The sequence below is a fragment of the Chiloscyllium plagiosum genome, chromosome 1 (genome assembly GCF_004010195.1).
Source record: "Chiloscyllium plagiosum isolate BGI_BamShark_2017 chromosome 1, ASM401019v2, whole genome shotgun sequence".
Lineage (NCBI taxonomy): Eukaryota > Metazoa > Chordata > Chondrichthyes > Orectolobiformes > Hemiscylliidae > Chiloscyllium > Chiloscyllium plagiosum.
In genome coordinates, this window is record NC_057710.1 from 107,140,893 (window position 1) to 107,160,397 (window position 19,505).

General features: G+C 39.9%; 1 protein-coding gene across 2 annotated transcripts in view; it reads left to right on the plus strand.

Annotated features, from left to right (window-relative positions):
* The window catches only part of LOC122551558 (protein sel-1 homolog 3-like), an 84,764-nt gene that overhangs the window by 23,344 nt on the left and 41,915 nt on the right, over positions 1-19,505 (plus strand). For both annotated transcript variants that reach the window (XM_043693632.1, XM_043693621.1), the window contains exons 7-11: positions 4,357-4,489; positions 9,330-9,465; positions 10,871-11,029; positions 11,518-11,738; positions 17,866-18,045. In XM_043693632.1, the coding sequence (XP_043549567.1) occupies positions 4,357-4,489; positions 9,330-9,465; positions 10,871-11,029; positions 11,518-11,738; positions 17,866-18,045 (829 nt within the window). The remainder of the gene's footprint in view (positions 1-4,356; positions 4,490-9,329; positions 9,466-10,870; positions 11,030-11,517; positions 11,739-17,865; positions 18,046-19,505) is intronic.

Consider the following 19,505-nt stretch of genomic DNA (forward strand, 5'->3'; position numbering starts at 1 on the left):
AGTCTTTTCCCTGGGGTCAGGGAGTCCAGAACTAGAGGGCATAGGTTTAGGGTGAGAGGGGAAAGATATAAAAGAGACCTAAGGGGCAGCGTTTTCACGCAGAGGGTGGTACGTGTATGGAATGAGCTGCCAGAGGATGTGGTGGATGCTGGTACAATTGCAACATTTAAGAGGCATTTGGATGGGTATATGAATAGGAAGGGGTTTGGAGGGATATGGGCCAGGTGGTGGTAGGTGGGACTAGATTGGATTGGGATATCTGGTCAGCATGGATGGGTTGGACCAAAGGGTCTGTTTCCAGGCTGTACATTTCTATGACTCTATGACTGTAAAAGGAGGAACTTAAAAAAACAATTATTATTACAAGGGAAAAGATATTGTGAATAATGGTCAATGTACATTTTTTGGGTTGGAGAAAGATTTGTGGTGGGGTCAGTATAGGGACCCTTGCTTTTCCTGATTTGTATTAATGGTCTAGATCTTGGTGCACAGAAGGCAATTTCCAAGCTTGCAGGTGACACAAAAGATGGGACAATTATAAACTGTGAGAAAGATAGTGTCGAACTGCAAAAGGACTTTGACAAGTTGATGGAGTGGGTAGATTGGTGACAGATGTAGTTTGATGCAGACAAGTGTGAGATGATGCACTTTGATCAGACGAACACTGAAAAACATGATAAAATGGATGGTACAGTTCTATTAGCGGTGCCAAAGCACAGGAACCTGGGTGTATATGTGCATAGATCATTGAAGATGGCAGGACAGGTAGAGAGAGCAGGGTTTATGGAGAATACAGTGTTTTTGGCTTCATTAATAAAGGCGAAAAGTACAAAAGCAAGAAGATGATGTTAAACATGTACAAGACACTTGTTAGACCACAGCTGCAGTGTTGTGTACAATTATAGTTGCCACAAAGTAGGAAAGATGTGAATGCATTGGAGAATGTGCAGAAGCACTTTTTACATGGGCCATAGCAGACATGCTATGAATTTCACTTGAATTTGAAAGGGTTCTGAAAAGATTAACAAAGATGTTGCCAGGGTTGGAGGGTTTGAGCTATAGGGAGAGGCTGAATAGGCTGGGACTGTTTTCCTTGGACTGTTGGAGGCTGAGGGGTGACCTTATGGTGGTTTATAAAATCATGAGAGGCATGGATAGCATAAATAGACAAGGTCTTTTCCCTGGGATGGGAGAGTCCAGAACTAGAGGATACAGAGAGCAACTGTTTCACGCAGAGGGTGATGCATGTATGCAATGAGCTGCCAAGGAAGTGGTGGAGGCTGGAATAATTGCAACAATTAAAAGGCATCTGGATGGGTATATGAATAGGAAAGGTTAGAGGGATATGGGCTAAGTCTGGCAAATGGGGCTAGATTAGTTTCAGATATCTGGTCAGCATGGACAGGTTGGACCGACAGGTCTGTTTCCAAGTTGTGCATCTCTATGACTGTATAATACTTTGGAGTCCAATATATAAGTAACATTAGATACAAGTGTAAAGTGGAACATGCTAGGGTCAAACAAGGTGATCTCAAACCAATGATTTCCAATCCTGTCAGCCACTGACATTTTTCACAGGTTATGCCTGGATCTATTTCAGACTGATCAATAGTGATTGATTACTCTAATTATGCAGCCCAGGCTGGAGTTTGTTTTTTTTATCATAAATGAGTTCCTGTGACAACACACATTTGCTAAATGGGACAGACTTCAAACAGATGTAGCAACTTAAGACTGGGCATCCATCAGGTGCTGTGGGCCATCAGCAGCAGCAGTATTATACACCAGCATAATCTGTAACCTCATGACCCAACGTATCCCTCACTCAGTCATTACCATCAAGCCAGGGGATCAACCCTAGTTCAATGGAAAATACAGAGAGCATGCCAGGAGCAGTACAGACATACCAGAAAAATGAGGTGTCAACCTGGTGAAGCTACCAAACAAAACTACTTGCATGCCAAACAGTATAAGCAGCAAGTGATAACGGAGCTAAGTGTTCCCACAACAAACGGATCATATTGAAGCTCTGCAGTCCTGTCACATCCAGTCATAAATGGCAGTGGACAATTAAACAACTCAGCGGAGGAAAAGGCTTTACAAATCTCCCATCCTCAGTGATGGAAGAGCCCAGCTCATCAGTGCAAAAGATAAGGCTGAAGTTTTCACAGCAATCTTCAGCCAGAAGTGCTGAACGAATGATCCATGTTGTCCTCCCCCAGTAGTCCCCAGTATTACAGATACCAGTCTTCAGTCAATTCATTCCACTCCATGTGATCTCAAGAAATGGTGGAGGCACTTGGTACTGCAAAGGCTATGGGCCCTGACAACATTCTGGCAACAGCACTGAAAACCTGTGCTCCAGAACTTGCTGCTCCCTTAGCCCAGCACTTCCGATACAGTTACAACACTGCATCTAACTGCATATTTTCTATGCATGAAAAGCAGGACAAATTGCTACATATTTTCTATACATGAAAAGCAGGACAAATTCAACCCAGCCCATTAGTCTACTCTTGATCATTAGTAAAGTGATAGAAGGTATCATCAAAAATACTCTCAAGCAATACCTGCTCAGCAATAACCTAGTCAGCGACGCCCAGTTTGGGATTCAACAGGAGCACTCAGCTCCTGACCTCATTACAGCCTTGGTTCAACTATGGACAAAAGAGCTGAATTCCAGAGGTGAGAGTGACTGCCCTTGACATCAAGGCCAACTTCAACTGAGTGTTGCATCAAGGAACCTTAAAAAAAAACTGGAAGCAGTGGGCATCATGGGGCAAACTCTTCACTGATTTAAGTCATGCCTGGCAATAGAAAATGGTTGTGTTTGTTGGAGGTCAATCACCTCAGCTCCAGCACACGTCTGCAGGAGTTCCTCACTGTCCAGGACCCAACTATCTTCAGCTGCTTCATCAATGACCTTCCTTCCATCATAAGTTCAAAAGTGGGGATATTTGCCGATGATTGCACAATGTACAGCACCATTCACAACTCCTCAGATACTGAAGCAGAACATGTTTAAATGCAACAAGATCTGGACAATATCCAGGTTTGGGCTAAGAAGTGGCAACTAACATTTGTGCCATACAAATGCCAGACAACAACAATCTCCAACAGCTATTTTCTGGGCCTATAGATTGTTAAAGTGCAAAGATGGCCTTTCATAGAGTGCTGTGCTCTTCCTGTCCGATGTGGGAATCACATGGTGCGTGTATAGAATGAGCTGCCAGAGGAAGTGGTGGAGGCTGGTACAATTACAACATTGAAAAGACATCTGAATGGGTACATGAATATGAAAGGCTTAGAGGGATATGGTCCAAGTGCTGGCAAATGGAACTAGATTACTTTAGGATATATGGTTGGCATGGACGAGCTGGACCGAAGGGTCTGTTTCCATGCTGTACATCTCTATGACTCTAAGCAACACTCTTTAACATTCGATGCAGTTACCATCATTGAATTCCCACTACTACCAACATTCTTAGTATTACCAATGATTAGAAACTCAGCTTGATTCTCCACGTGAACACAGTGGTAACAAGAGCAAGTCAGAGACTCGGAATGCTGTGACGAGTAATTCATCTGTGGACTCCTTAAAGCCAGTCAACTACCTACAAGACACAAGTCAGGAATGTGGTGGAATACTCACTACTTGCATGGAACAACACTCAAGAAGCTTGACACCATCCAAGACAAAGTAGCCTGCTTGATTGACACCACATCAACAAGCATCCACTCCCTCCACCACTGACGCGCAGTAGCAGCAGTATGTACTATCTACAAGAAGCACTTCAGAAATTCACCAAAAATCCTTAGCGTCTTCCAAAGCCACGACCACTTCCATCTTGAAAAATGGCATCAGAGACATGAGCAGAACAAACAACACTCCAAGCCACTCACTCACCACCCTGACGAGAAAATATATCACCATTCCTTCATTGTCACTGTGTCAAAATCCTGTAATTCCCTACCTAAGAGCATTGTGGGTCAACCTACAGCATGTGGACTGCAGAAGTTCAAGAAAGCACCTCACTACCACCTTCTCAAGGGCAATTAGGGACAGGCAATAAATGCTGGCCCACCCAACGATGTCCACGTACATGAGTGAATAATAAAAAAATCAACCATTCGGAGTTTGTCTTCTTTATACTTTGAAGATAGCATATACTTTATACCTTTTACTTTATACTTCAATTTCAAATAAAATTAAATAATGACTTGCTTGAAATTTTGCCTAAGGGATATCTGTATTATGTATCCAGCTTGTACAGTATGAAATACGAGACCATTTTAATCTCTTTTTCTTCAGAATAATGTAAACATCATTCGTCTTTATCTTGCATTGCTTTCCAGCTATCCTGAAGATGTTCATCATAACGATTCAGTTGGGTACTTTGTCCTTGGAGGCAGCAATCATGTCCGAGGTTTTGAAGGATTCATTGGCCCTGTGAAGTTATACCGACTGGTAGGCCTAACAGTCCAAAAGGTAAATTTTGAACTGCAAGCATGTGACACCTAAACAAAAAAATGTTGTGTTTGCTCTTTCCACCAAAATGTTTGAACCTGTTTGTTTACTGGTCACTCACCAATAATGTTATGAACATTATTACAGAACTGCTTCAAAAATAATGTGGAAGAGTTAATACAAAAGCAGTTGCTGAAAATCTAAAATAAAACAGACAATGCTGGGAATATCCAGCTGGGTCAGGCACATGTGCTGACAGCAGATTAGAGTTAATGGTTCAGGTCTGTTCTAATGGAAGGTCACAGATAGGAAGCACTAACTCTGTTTTCCTCTCCGTATTTGCTACCTTTCCTGCATTGTGTCCCTTTATTAGATTGTAGCTTTACTTAGCTTTCCTTTATTCATTTGTAGGATATGGGCATTGGGTTGGGCCAGCATTTATTGGCTGTCTATAGTTGCCTTTGAAGAGGTGGTAGTGAGCTGCCTTCTTGAATCGCTGTAGTCACATTTTTAAAAATTTGGTTGTGGAATGATGGCAAGGCTAGCATTTATTACCTATCCCTAATTGTCCATAGGGTAATTAAGAGTCAACCACATTGCTATGGATCTGGAGTCATATGTAAGCCAGACCAGGTAAAGATGACAGTTTTCTTTCCTTTAGGACCTTAATGGAAAAAATTGGTTTTTCTGACAATCAATAATAGATTGGTGGCCATCATTACACTCTTAATTCCAGATGTTTATTTAATTCAAATTTGCCATTTGCTTGTGGCAGGATTTGAACCCATGTCCCCAGAACATTACCTGGCTCTCTAGATTAAGAGTCTTGTAATAATACCATGAGGCCATCACCTCACCATGCTACATACTGTAGGCTGACCAGTAATGGTCTTAGGGAGGGATTTCCAGAATTTTGACCCAGTGACAGTGAAGGAACAGCAATATGTTTCCAAGTCAACATGCTGAGTGATTTGAAGGGGAACTTGCAGGTAGTGGTGTTCCCTTGTAGCTGTTGCCCTTGTCCTTCTTGATGGAATTGGTTGTGTGTTTGGAAGGTGCAGTTTAACAATCTTTGGTGACACTCTGCAGTGTATCTTGTAGATAGTACACACTGCTGCTACTGAGCATTGGCGGTACAGGGAATGGATGTTTGTAGATTTGGTGCCAATAAACTGGGTTGCTTTTTACCAGATGATGTCAAGATCCTTGAATGTTGTCAGAGATGCACCCAACCAGACAAGTGGGGAACATTCCATCACACATCTGACTTAAAGTCATAGAGTCATACAGCACAGTTACAGACCCCTTGGTCCAACTTGTCCATGCCAACTAGTTTTCCTAATTTGACCTAGTCCATTTGCCAATATAAGGCCCATATCCCTCCAAACTCTTCCTATTCACATACCCATCCAGATGCCTTTTAAATGTTGTAAATGTACCCACCTCCACAAATTGCTCTGGCAGCTCGTTCCATACACATTCTACCTTCTGCGTGAAAATGTTATCCCTTAGGTCACTTTTAAATATTTCCTCTCTCACTTTTAACCTATGACCTCTAGTTTTGGACTCCCCTACCCCAGGGAAAAGACCTTGACTATTCATTCTATCCATGCCCCTTGTGATTTTATAAACAACCATAAGGTCACCCCTCAGCCTCTGATGCTCCAGGGAAAAAGCCCCATCCTTTTCAGGTTTTTGTTCAGCCAGACCCTACCATGAATTGTCTCAGTCTGTTTGCCTTACCAAAATGCAACATCTTTTCTAAATTAAACTCCATCTGCCACTCCACTGCCCATTGGACAATCTGATCAAGATCCTGTTGTACCCTGAGGTAACCTTCTTTGCTGTCCTCTACACCTCCAATTTTGGTGTTTACTAACTGTATCTACATCCAAATAATTTACATAAATGACAAAAAGCAGTGGACCCAGCACCGATCCTTGTGGCACACCACTGGCCACAGGTCTCCAGTCTGAAAAGCAACCCTCTATCCTTACTCTGTACTCTGTCTCGTACCTCCAAGCTAATTCTGGATCCAATTGGCTAGCTCACTCTGGATCCCATGTGATCTAACCTTACTACTCAGTCCACCATGTGAAGCGTGTCGAACACTTTGCTGAAGTCAATACAGACAACGGCTACTGCTCTTCATCAATCTTGTCACCTCTTCACAAAACTCAGTCAAGTTAGTGTGACATGATTTCCTCCACACAAAGACCTGTTGACTATCCCTAATCAGTCCTTGCCTTTCCAAATATATGTAAATCCTGCCCCTCAGAATCCATCCAACAACTTCCCCACCACTGACGTAAGGTTCTGTGCCTTGTAGATGATGGACAGATTTTGAGGAGTCAGGAGGTGAGTTATTCATCACAGTATTTGACCTGCTCTTATAGCCACTTTCTTTATGTGGCAAGTCCAGTTGAGTTTCTAGTCAGTGGTGACATCAAGGATGCTGATTGTGGGGTGTTCAGTGATGGGACATCATTGAATGCTTAGAGGCAGTTTTTAGATTGTCTCTTATTGGTGGTGGTCATTGCCTGGCATTTGTGTCGAGCAAATGTCATTCACCACTTGTCAGCCCAAGACTGGATATTTTCCAGATCATATTGCTGAAACAGCATTGTACCCTAATGCTAGTTGTCGTCCCAAGGATCTCCAGGACCATGGCTTACAGGTCTATGTAATCTTCATCCATAATTTCACATTGTTTGAAGAGTGTTGACCATATTATGCCAGGTTAACTTTGTCTTTAAAAGAACCCAGGTTGCTATTGTTTTTACTGAAATGTAACCTTTTATGGTGTTTATATCTCATATTCATCCCATTTGTTTAAGCATTTATTTCTTCACAGAGCAGATAGGTTGAGCTTAGGCATTCATACTTAATTCAGGCAAAGTCAGGAATATGATGGGTTTCAGGTCCACTACCTTCTGCCTCATTAAACTTCCAACCTCAAGGTCCATCATTTCCATACCTGGAAGATAGTAACTGTGTTTAGTTTAATATTGTTCTTAGGATTGTTTGTGTATCTTTGATATTCATACATTAAGACTTTGCAGAACAGTTTTGGGACTAGATATTAACACGATTGATATTTACCAAGATGAGGCTTGGCCAAAAAAGAGATATTACTGTAAAATGATCCTGCACCAACAAAGGAGCTGGAATTGCCTTTCTCGAAACTTGGACGGCTACATAGTGAGATAGGTCGAACAAAGCTTACAAGGTATTGGTGGGAACAGGTAAGATAGACAGATAAATAATTGTTAGTATTAATCAGAGAGTCCAGGACACCAGATCAATTTTGTTACAGAACAGAAAGAGAGACCAGTTCAACACGAGAAGGGAGGCAGCTGTTTGGAATTGATGCCAGGGGATTTGTTGATCTTTTAAATGATTGACAGATGGCTTTGACAATGCCATTCTTATTGTTACGGGGAGAAAAGCAGGTTTGGGAAGATAGGTCACAAATCAGCCACAATCACACTGAATAGGTTTCAAGATTAGGGACATAATTTTAAGGAGAGAGGAGAAAGATTTAAAAAAAGACATGAGGAGCAACTTCTTTTTACATGGAGAATGGTTCATGAGTGAAGTGGACCTCCAGAGGAAGTAGTGGATGTGAGTCAAGTTACAGCGTTTAAAAGACATTTGGAGAAGTTCATGGATAAGAAAGGGAAATGGGCCAAGCACAGGCATGTGGGACCATTTGAGTTTGGGATTATGGTCAGCATTGATGCATTGGACCGAAGGGTCTGTTTCCATGTTGTATGACTCTGTGACTCTATAAGTTCAGGGGGTTTAATCAGAAAAGAACTCTGTCTTATTGATTTTTGTAAAAGATTCCAGGCACTACGTTTGGTAAAAAAAAACTATGATTTTTACTGAACAGCCATATCATTTCTTGCCTCAAGTCTCAAATTCAAGCTCCATTCACTTCTTACTAATTTCATCCCTCTTCCTGTAACTATCTGAATTTGAGCAACTGTGCACAACCTTTTATCATATTTAACTCACAGGATGAGCGTGTCATCATGAATTTCCACTATAATGCTTGCAGATCCTCATTCCCCACTACTGTAACATTGACTAGCATCAGCTGTGCCTCAGAGAATCTGTTGGTGAAATCCTCATTGTATGTGTCACCTTTTCTCTTGACCATTTCAACACTGTCCTTGCTCATCTGCCATGTTCTAACCCCCATAAATCTAAGACTATCCAAAACTCTTCTGCTGCATCTTTACTTACACCAAGAGGTCTTCATCCATCAGCCCTTTGCTTGCCGACCTACACTGACTCCTAGTCAAATAATGAGAAATTAAAATTCTAATCCTTGTTTTCAAGAACCACCATAGCATCGTCCTCATGTTTTTCAGCCCACAATTCTTTGAAAGATCTGTACTCCCTGTAACTCTGGTCTAGTATGCCTCCCTGACTTCATTGCTTCATTACTGGTGACCATGCCTCCAGCTGCCTCAGCCTTACACTCTGTAATTCCTGCCTAAAGCACTCTGTCTCTCTATTTCATTTTTCTTTCCTCAAGATCTTTCTGTAAGACATAACATTTTGCTTACGACCCTCAAATGGACTTCTCAAGTTTTATTTTGTTTATTTTGTTTAACAACCCTCCTGTGAAGTACTTTGGGATGTTGTATTACATTTAATGTGCCATGTTGTTGATATTTCTGAACAATTAGATTTATTCATTGTTATGCTGTGTTTGAAGATCTCACCTCATTACTGTCAGAGGGTACTGTGCTTAGTGACAAGTAAGCAGGAGGTCTCTGTATCATCATTGCAGTTTTTTTTAGTGTAAGTTCAACTGCTACCTAACCCAACTTCTTTTGTATGTCTACAGATTTCAAATCCTCTTGTAACTAATCACGAAATCCATAAACATATTGAACAGTACTATCAGAAATGCAACTATCTCACTACACTTATCATGAAATATTTCCACAGCCTTGGATTGCACAAAAAGTTACAACATTTGAGTAAGTAAACTTAAGTTTGTGAACCTTTTGTTGCTTATTCTCTCTTTTGGTTGTATGCAAAAGAATTATCAATCATTGTAGAATATATAAATCATTGCATAAAATCTGGATGTAGAGGAACTCATGAGCTAACTAGATGTTGTAATGAGAAGCTATGGTTTACTGATCTGTACATTTTAGATTCTAATGAAATGCTACTCATCATCAGGAGGGCTGCACAGAAGACATATATATATATAGAATTAGATGTTTAATAAACTTGTTTTGGAGACTGTACTTCTTCAATTGGCCTGCAATAGTTGGAGTCAGTAAGCTGAAGGGACAGTGCTTTCTGGGCTGGATCAAGGCAGGAGATGATTTCGAGTAATTCATTCACTCATATGGGTTTTGCTATGGAAAAGCAAATTACTATGGATCCCGGAAATCTGAAACACAGAAAATGTTGGAGGTCCAGCAGGATCTGTGGTGAGAGAAACAGAGTTAATGTTTTCAAGTCCAATATAATGCTCCTTTGGATCTCAAGACATTGCCACCAGAGTGGGGTTTGAACTCATGTGCTGAGAGCATTAACCTGGGGTTCCTGATTACTAGCCTAGTAATTTTACCATTATATCCCAGCATTTTGATAATAGTCTAGGTTTCAGTGACAAATCCTTTTTGAAATGTATGTTCAATAAGAAGGAGAAAGTTTTCATTTTTAAAGATTGTGCAGGGATCCCTTTTCACTGAATTGACTGGAGTTTGGTTCTTGTGAATCTTATCTAATTTGTGGGTAATTGTAAGTAACTGCATCATGTGGAACTTTCATCATCCTACAAAATTACATTCCAGTACTGAGGAAGAACTAACTTACCTTAGATCATAAGACTGTAAGGTATAGGAACAGAATTAGGCCATTCAGCCCATTGGGTTTGCTTCATTTTTCGATCATGGCTGATATGTTTCTCCTGCCCTCTCCCTGTAACCCTTGATCTTGGTTGAAGTACTTTTCATGCTAGTTTTTTTGCTCTATTCCTAGTGAGTATTTTGCGAGTTCTTCAGCTTCCAGCATAGAACACTGTGTACCAATACATTCCTATCAATATCATGAAGACTACATATAACATAACACTCCTTACACTACAGATGTTAAATTGTTTTTTGAGTGAATTAATTACATAATTATTGTTCCCTTTCATTTCTCCGGTATCAATCCTGAAATTGCTATTGTGATAAAAATGTCCTATTAATTTCCCATGGAATGATTCCTACAAAGAAGGTGTTAAATTACAAGCCTTAAAACAGCAGATCACAATAAGTGCTAGCCAAGATACATTTTATATGTTTTATCTGAAGGCATTTGTCATGGGATATTCTTCACGATTTACCAGTGATTATCCATGATTGTAATTTTATTTATTTACAGATCAGAACAACAATTATTATTTAGATTTGGTCACAAAATATGGACCGAAAAACTATGATGAAGAAAAATGTGCAGCACACACCTGGGGGAAAAGAACTGAGAAGAAATACGAGGCTTTATTTGATCTGCTTCAGACAATGGCATTAGAGCCAATTTTAGGTAAATGCAAAGTGTTTTGTTGTTTAGAAAATAAAAACAAAATAGGCATCAGTCTTGGAAATGTAACTTAATTCATTCCAAATTACATAAAAGGCATCCCTTAAGTCATGTTTTAACGCATTCAAAAATCCCACACCACATTTATATATTAAAGCATTCCGAATTTGGCATGATAAGTTAAATTGTGCAATAAATCCATGTTAGAAAGGAATTTACCCTGACATTTCTGTGGAGGGAGATGGAATGATGACTCATTAAATTTTTATGAAGGTAATGGTTCTGTTAAAATGATGGAGAAAATTATTTGTATCTCACTGCCCATTGATCCAGAAGATAATCAGACCACAATTACTGGAATAGCTTAGCAGTTTACAGGGGAAGCTGAATGGATGTAGACATCATTAATTTATTGATTTCCAAAATTCAAATTTCATTTTTTGTATAGTTCTTTTATTTTTACAAATCTTTTGTTGTGATCTTGTGCTTAGACTTCGCTCATTCACCAAACCTACAATCTACACTCATTAAAGTTGGTGAGAAACTTTTTCAGAAGACAGTGGAGAGTCTTGTTCGTCCAGACAGTGCCCAGCATATTGGCCACCTGATCGCTTCACTCATGAAGGCTAGCTGCTGTGGTTACTACAGGGCAGCCTATTTCTTGGCTGTCATTTTTGAGACCGGTCTAACTGTGGAAATACAACCCTTACAGGTAAAATAAATGACTATTGATTGCATTAATTTGTTTAACTGAAAAGTCCATTTATGTGTATCTTAAAATATTTTGCTCTCTTGCTTTGTTTCAAATTTACACATTATTGAAAAACAGCCAGGCACTTCTAACAACACTGTTGTGAGTTTGCTTTGAAACTCTACAACAGGACCAAAATCATATTCTTAATGTTTGATGGTGGCTGACAATGAAATGTTGATTTGTTATGAAGTTAACGTGGATTTGACCTATTTCCTAAGAACTTTACTCTCTTTAAAAAAACATGAATTACTGGTCAAGAAAAAATCCAAGTGTTACTATGTACAGGGATTTACTAATCTGACTTGTGAATTCTTGTATTTAGAAATTCACTTCCATGCTGTGGTGTAATTTTAAATAGCTGACGTATGAATGTTTTCTGTACTTACATATGGCTGCTTTATATTGGCCTGCATTGTGTTCCAACTTGCGTACACATGTACTTGTGAACAGACTCAGAAATGGAACCCATTTGCAACCTGGGGGCTGCCTGTAACTATGCTGGCATTGTTGACTAATTATAACAATAAATCTTTGTCAGACATGTGGGGATGAAAATCCTCGTGGTCAAACTCACCTATTTCTCCCAAATATGCTACACTTATCTTGTCATGTCTCAAGATACCTGTTTAATGTATCTCATAATCATATTTTCTTCTGGAAATCTACCTCATTCATTGTTGAATAAGTGAATGCCATGTAATTCGATCATCTTCCTCTGGAGGAACATACCACAGATTGACATTCTCTCAGATTGACACTGATATCCTTCGAGATGAGAAAAGAGCATTGGGCGGTGGGGATGGGTATACAGTGATTGTGATTTTTGGACAAGGCAGCCTAAGTTATGAGTTTACCAGATCCTGCTGTCTTGGAGAATTTAACTGCAGGTTTTCGTTTTCTAAGTTTTCTCAAAGTGTCTCCCTCCTGACAGACGAGTTACTATCAGGCAGGAAGGAAACTGAGGAGCAGAAACCAGGTCAGACTTTATGGGTTGGTGTTTAGATCAGAGTGGTGCTGGAAAAGCACAGTAGGTCAGGCAGCATCTGAGGAGCAGGAAAATCGACGTTTTGGGCAAAAGCCATTCATCAGTAATAGAGGCAGTAAGCCTCCAGAGTGGAGAGATAAATGCCAGCCCCACCCCCTCATTTATCCCTCCACCCTGGAGGCTTACTGCCTCTATTACTGAATGGCTTTTGCCCGAAATGTCGATTTTCCTGCTCCTCGGATGCTGCTTGACCTGCTGTGCTTTTGCAGCACCACTCTGATCTAAACTTTGGTTTCCAGCATCTGCAGTCCTCACTTTCGCTTTTATGAGTTGGTGGTTCATCAGATGTTCTGGGAGGTCAGGGGAGCGGGTGTGATTTTTAGACATAGGAAGTGCTGACCTCTAATACTGCAAGGTTGGTCAAGTCGGAAGTTATCCAGATAGCCTTCATGTCACCTAATCATTAGCATGGTGTCAGCTGAAGGGGGTCCAATGGGAGGGGTAAGCTTGTTGGACTTTGAAGATACACTCCTCATGCACTAAAGGCACAGGCCTCATGTATCCAATTCTTTTCCCACCTCCTAACTGCTGTGATTTCTGATTTCAACGATATCCCGATCTCCATGTGTTAATACTGATAATAGCCTCTGGTAATAAAGAGGGAACTTTTTTTTCAAATGATTTCGGTTACCAGCTCATCCTAAAATCAGCTTCATTTCCAGTGTGAAGCAGCCTTGATTTGCCCTCTTGTGATGCAGTGGTAATGTCTCTACTCTTGGACTAGGAGAACAAGTTAAATAGCAAAATAGATTGAACTCAAAAGGGAGCATGTTGAAAGTTGGTTTGAATTTAAATGTGTGTCTTCTTTCATTTCTACTCCCAAACCATGTTAAAATCAGTGCACTGATGCCTTAACAGCTTCTAATGGATTTTACTGAAGATGCATTTAATTTATTCCAGTGACAAGGTTAAACACAAGGCTCTAATTTGGAAATGTATTTAGAAATAACAAAATATGATGCAGCCCTTTACAGAACTGCTGTATAGTTTAAGCTACTATTGCTACATTTCAATATCTGGGTGAGAACATGTACCTTCCATATTCTCTGGTTGCATTGAATAAGATTACTTTGAGAAATATCTGTGGTGCAAGAGATGTCCTTGCTTCTGTCCAGATCACTCAAAACTGTACTTCCAGAGGGGGGTGAACAGACTTCACTTGAATATGTTACATGGAGACATAATTGAAGCTATTGACCAGATAGAACAGGGTTATATGACTGCAGTTGGAGGAGAACACTGTTTGCTTTCTCCCACCACTTCACACCTCATAACAAATCTTAATATTAACCAGCAAGGTGATTACGCAATTTATGGAAGGTTTGAACTATATCTTGTTTAATGTCAGAAACAATTCTGCCAGGTTTCTTTCATCAACAAAAAATAACTAGTTTATTATAAATAAATGTTAAACAAGCATATGATTATTGGTTTAGGTAGGTTTAGATCAATCAGACTTGTGTTCTAACATCACAAAGTTAACATGAGGCAAATATGGGCAACTATGGTCACACATTCCACAGGATAGATCAAATAACAAATGCAATCAAATCAATCCTAATGATTACACAGCAGTTTCCCCAGATGTTAGTGGATCACAAATGGCATTAAATTTCACAAGGGATTATCATTTGTTACATTTGGTGACCTAGCTTAGAAATACTGTCAAAGGCCATGGGCTAGCTCAATGACTCAAAGGCTCAAAGACTGCTCCTGTTCTAGTTGTTTGCCATTTCTTTCCTGGGATTGTTGTCACTTGGATTCTGAAGGAATCCTTACTTAGTAACAACCACAACTCTAGATCTTGACAAACCGCAAGCTTCACCATGTTAGCAGGGACATTGGATTTGTTTCCTGAGCTCTAATCTGGCTCAAGTGCACAAGAAAATTGTACATGTGGTTTTTTTACACTTTTTCTTCTATCTTGAACTATTAATTGTGTGTACACATCTTTGAAGCCTTTTACAGCTGTTAGGATTTTCCTGAGTCCTCACTGCACAGAGCTATGAAATGTTCTGGGACTTCTCTTAGCACCAACTTCATAGAACCTGGACTATTCAGTTGTCTTCAGCAATATGGCCAATAGCAACCCTACCTAACATAATGTCTTTTTCACTCTCACACTCTCACTCCGACACACTGAACAATGACTTCCAGTTTCACTGGCTGTCACCTTTAAACTCCCCTTCAGTGATCCTGAACTGAAGATCTATTGAACCCTTTGCAGCAGGCATCATCCCTATTTCTGTGTAGAACTGAATGGAATTACTATTTTAGAACAGTCAAATGTAGCACCCTTAGAATAATCTGTACCACTAAATGTTACACTTTGCCAAGTGTTGTCTCACAAATTGATGCAGCAAAAAATAACTCATTTCACAAGAAAGTATATAAAAACAAAATTAAACATAAAATTGAAAACTATAATTAGGTTTTTCCTTAGTGCATATTAAAGATGGAAGTACAGGTGGCTTGTCAAGGTTGCAGCATGTTGGAGTTTCCAGGTTGGCCCAGACTGGCCCAGAGCAAACACATCTGAAGTGAATACCTGAGGTCTGAATAGCTTTAAATCAAAGTTTATAAGCTGGAGGCTGAACTACATACACTGTAATGCATCAGGGAGGGGGAAAGTTACTTGGGTTCTTTGTACTAGGAGGCATTCACAACCTTTAAGATTGGGTCATCTGATTTGCTCAATATTCAGGGACGAGAAGAGTATGATTGTGACTGAAGCAGGTAAGGAGACCCAGAGGCAGGAGTCTCAACCTTTACATTTCCTCTTCTGGGAGATTCCAGAACTGGGGCCGGCAGGGTCACTGTTTAAAAATCAGAGGTAAAAACAATGACTGCAGATGCTGGAAACCAGATTCTGGATTAGTGGTGCTGGAAGAGCACAGCAGTTCAGGCAGCAGAGATCACCCATTTAAAACAGAGATGAGGCAAGAAAAGATTTCCAAGGGGTGTGAATCTTTGGAACTTGGTGGTGATTGGTGGAAGCAGAGTCCTTGAATATTTTTTAAAATAGATACATTTTTCTTAGTTTTTTTAGGCGAGAGGTTTTCTGGGTTTGGCGAGATTTACAATTTGAGGTTAAAATCAGATCAGCCAAGATCTTTTTGAATGGTGGAACAGGGTTGAATGGCCTATTCCTGCACATAATTCGTATATCCATGTGACATAGTCTCAGAATAAGGGGATAGGCCATTGAGGACTGAGCTTCGGAAAAATTTTGCTTGAAGGATATTTTGATTTGATTTGATTTGATTTATTGTTGTCACGTACAGAGATACAGTGAAAAGCATTGTTTTGTGTGCTATACAGGCAGATTGCACCATACAAATTGCTTTAGATAGTAGAGCAGAGTGCAAAATAGTGTTACAGCTACAGTGAAGGTACAGGGAGAGTGATCAACATTAGCATTTGAGACATCCATTCAAAAGTCTGATAACAGTAGGGAAAGACTGTTCTTGAAACTGTTCATATGTGTTTTCAAAGTTTATATCTTCTGCCTGATGGAAGAAGGTAAAAGAGAGTATAACCGGGCTGGGGGGAGGCTCTTTAATTGTGTTGGTTGCTTTCCTTCGGCAGTGGAAAGAATAGATGGAGTCAATGGTTGTTGTATCTGTTGAATATCCTGCCACAACAATCTGTGGAGGCTCAGTCTTTCAGTATGTTCAAGATTGTGATTAATAGATTTTAACATATCAAAACATCAAGGGATACAGGGATTGTGCACGAAAATGATGTTGAATGATTTCATTGTCATAAGTCACACAACACCATATTATAGGCCAACAGGTTTATTTGAAATCACAAGCTTTCGTACTGCTGAAGAATTGAAATGAAGAAAAGCACACAGACACAGAATTTATAGGCGGAGACTTCAAGGGCAGAGAGATCAAAAGATCATACAAATGGTGTGGGTGAAGTACTAACTAACAAACTTATTAAGGTAGAGAGATCATAGCGAGTTATCTAGGTGATGGTGTCAAAACAGGACAGTAAGAACAATTTTACAGATACAGAACAATGTGGTGGGGTTACACGTAACACGACATGAACCCAAGATCACAGTTGAGGCCATCTTCATGGGTAAAGAACTTGGCTATCAGCTTCTGCTCAGTGATTCTGTGCTGTTGTGTATCTCAAAGGCCTTAATTAGTTAGGCCCTTAATTAGTTTGTACATTTTTGGAATTATTTATTACTTTAGTTAGACCCTTAGCATGTGACTGTTATACCTGTCATGTTATTCCAGCTGTTTGGTTTATGTCCAGCACCATCTTATTTTTAATTTTTGTCATTATCTCTCTGCCTCCATTAATCAGATTATAGGTCATCCCCTTCTCTTGCTATTCAGCTGTTGAAAGTTTACTCACACTATCTGACACTATTGATCACCTAACTTATTATTCAGCCAATCGACACTCCACCCACATCATTCAAACTATCATTTGATCTCTCTGCCTATAAGTTCTGTTCCTGTGTGCTTCTCTTCACATCACCTGATGAAAGGACAGCGCTCTGAAAGCTTGTGATTTCAAATAAACTTGTTGGACTATAACCTGGTGTTGTGTGACTTCTGAACTTGTCCACCCCACCTCATGATCTCATTGAACGGTGGAGTAAGCTCAAACGGCTGAATGGCCTACTTCTGTTCCTATTTCTTATGTTTGACATATGAACATTTGAACTTTTAAACAGCCATGTTGTTGAATGCTTCCTTGGATTCACACCAACCAGAATATGCCTGCAAATTATACACAACCTGTAAAATTCAGCCCCTTGCCTTATCCTATGTATCATTATTTCACAAGGTTTTAATTCACGAACGTATCTTTTTCATGTATATGTTTCTGTTTGCAATAGAGTTAGATAATTTGTTAGTCATCAAAACCCTACCTACAAAGCCTAGGGATCAATCTCACAATTACTTGCCTCCTTAGCTTAGTCCATTGTAAGAGAAAGGCAATATTCAACTTCTTGAATACATTCTTATAATCATTCTCATTAAAAATGGAATTTCATTGATATTTCATCAGGGCATGCTGTACAGTCTGGTTGCTGCACAAGGAAATGAAAGACTTGCCTTAATGCATCTTGGATATAAGCATGATCAAGGTATTGATGGTTACCCCTTGGACTACGATATGTCATATGGTTACTACTCAAACATTGCACAACAGACTGTTCGTGATCGGGATATATTTGATGGAGAACAGGTAGGTGTTATGAACTTAAGTAAGACCCATAATAAAAAATAGAGTTGAAAATTCAAGAACTGCAGAATACTATTTAATTTGGGAAATCTCACTGTCAGAATCAACTTTTAAAAAATCAGTAATGAAGAATTCTAAATATTTACAATTTCTTTCAATTTGTAAAGATGTTTCTCAGAGTACAACTTCGTAGGGGGTTGATAACTCCCTTTGTGAGGTTGCTGAATTTAGATGCAGCTCAGATATTAGTTACATTTGAATTGGTGCAGTTCCCTGTTGATTGATTCCCCACTGATGTCAAAGATTGCTCTTTAAGACATGTTATTAAACAAAATCAAAATTAATTATAGTACTTTAGAGATTTTTCAGAAAGGATCTGATATTGAAGTTGTAAATCTTGCTGGTTATGAATCCATGCTTTAAGGGATGATAACACTAATTGAAGGTGAACCAAATTCAACCGTTTGTGCATATTTTGTAATACTTATATATTGAGTGATATTGAGAATCAGTGCCTAACTGAATTTATAACAATCTTTCATTTGTTATGAAGAATTAATATTCTTAAACGGCAGTCTGAGTGGTCTGCTGTGCTGAGCTCTGTGCCATATCCCCTGGCAAGGAGGACCTATACCCCCCCTCATCAACCACCCCAGGAGAAAAAAACTGCTAATATAAACGTGCTGAACATCTGGAGCTGCTAGAATTGTGGTGTGACAGCTTTAAGGCCAGAATGAAAGCAAATAAAGGAAAGGGACCGAAAGGCGTACAGCAGGCAGGGCACCTCCCTACTCCATTGGGGGTGCCTGCAGCCATTGCTCAAACTCCTGGGGCAGCCCCTTTGGATTTAATGGGGCAGCAGCAGCAGTTACTCTTGGAGTTTGGCAAATACCAAGAAAAGATTGAATCAGCAGTGGAATCACTATCTGGCATGCTGAAAAAGCATGAGCAGGAAATGTAATTGTTGGACCGAAGAGTAGAGGCAGTTGGAGGAGAGGGCCATGGTGTCAGAAACCATGGCGGAGATCTTGGGAGGAAGGATCCGAATACTGGAAGACCAGGTTCAGGTCCTTCAGGAGCAAGTGGATAACCTGGAAAATAGAAGAAAAGACTTACGGCTCATGACTCTTCCGGAACACGAGGAAGGCGAAGACCTCGTTGGCTTTCTGGAAAAGTAGCTCCCGAAGTTTCTGGGGCTGAAGTTGGAGTCAGGCCTGGTAAGTATGGAGCAGGCCCGCCGGATCACAATGTGCATGTCTGGGTCAGACCTTTAACCCCGTGTGGTCCTTGTGCAACTCCTGCATTATAAAGAAAAACGGTTAGTGATTGAAATAGCAAGAAGACTGGGAAGAGATTCACAGGCTTTAATGTACAAAGGCTCAAGAATAATGTTTTCTCAGGAGCTCTAATTTAGAAGAGAAGGGCATTTGATGAAGTTAAGAGAAAATTAAGGGACTTGAACA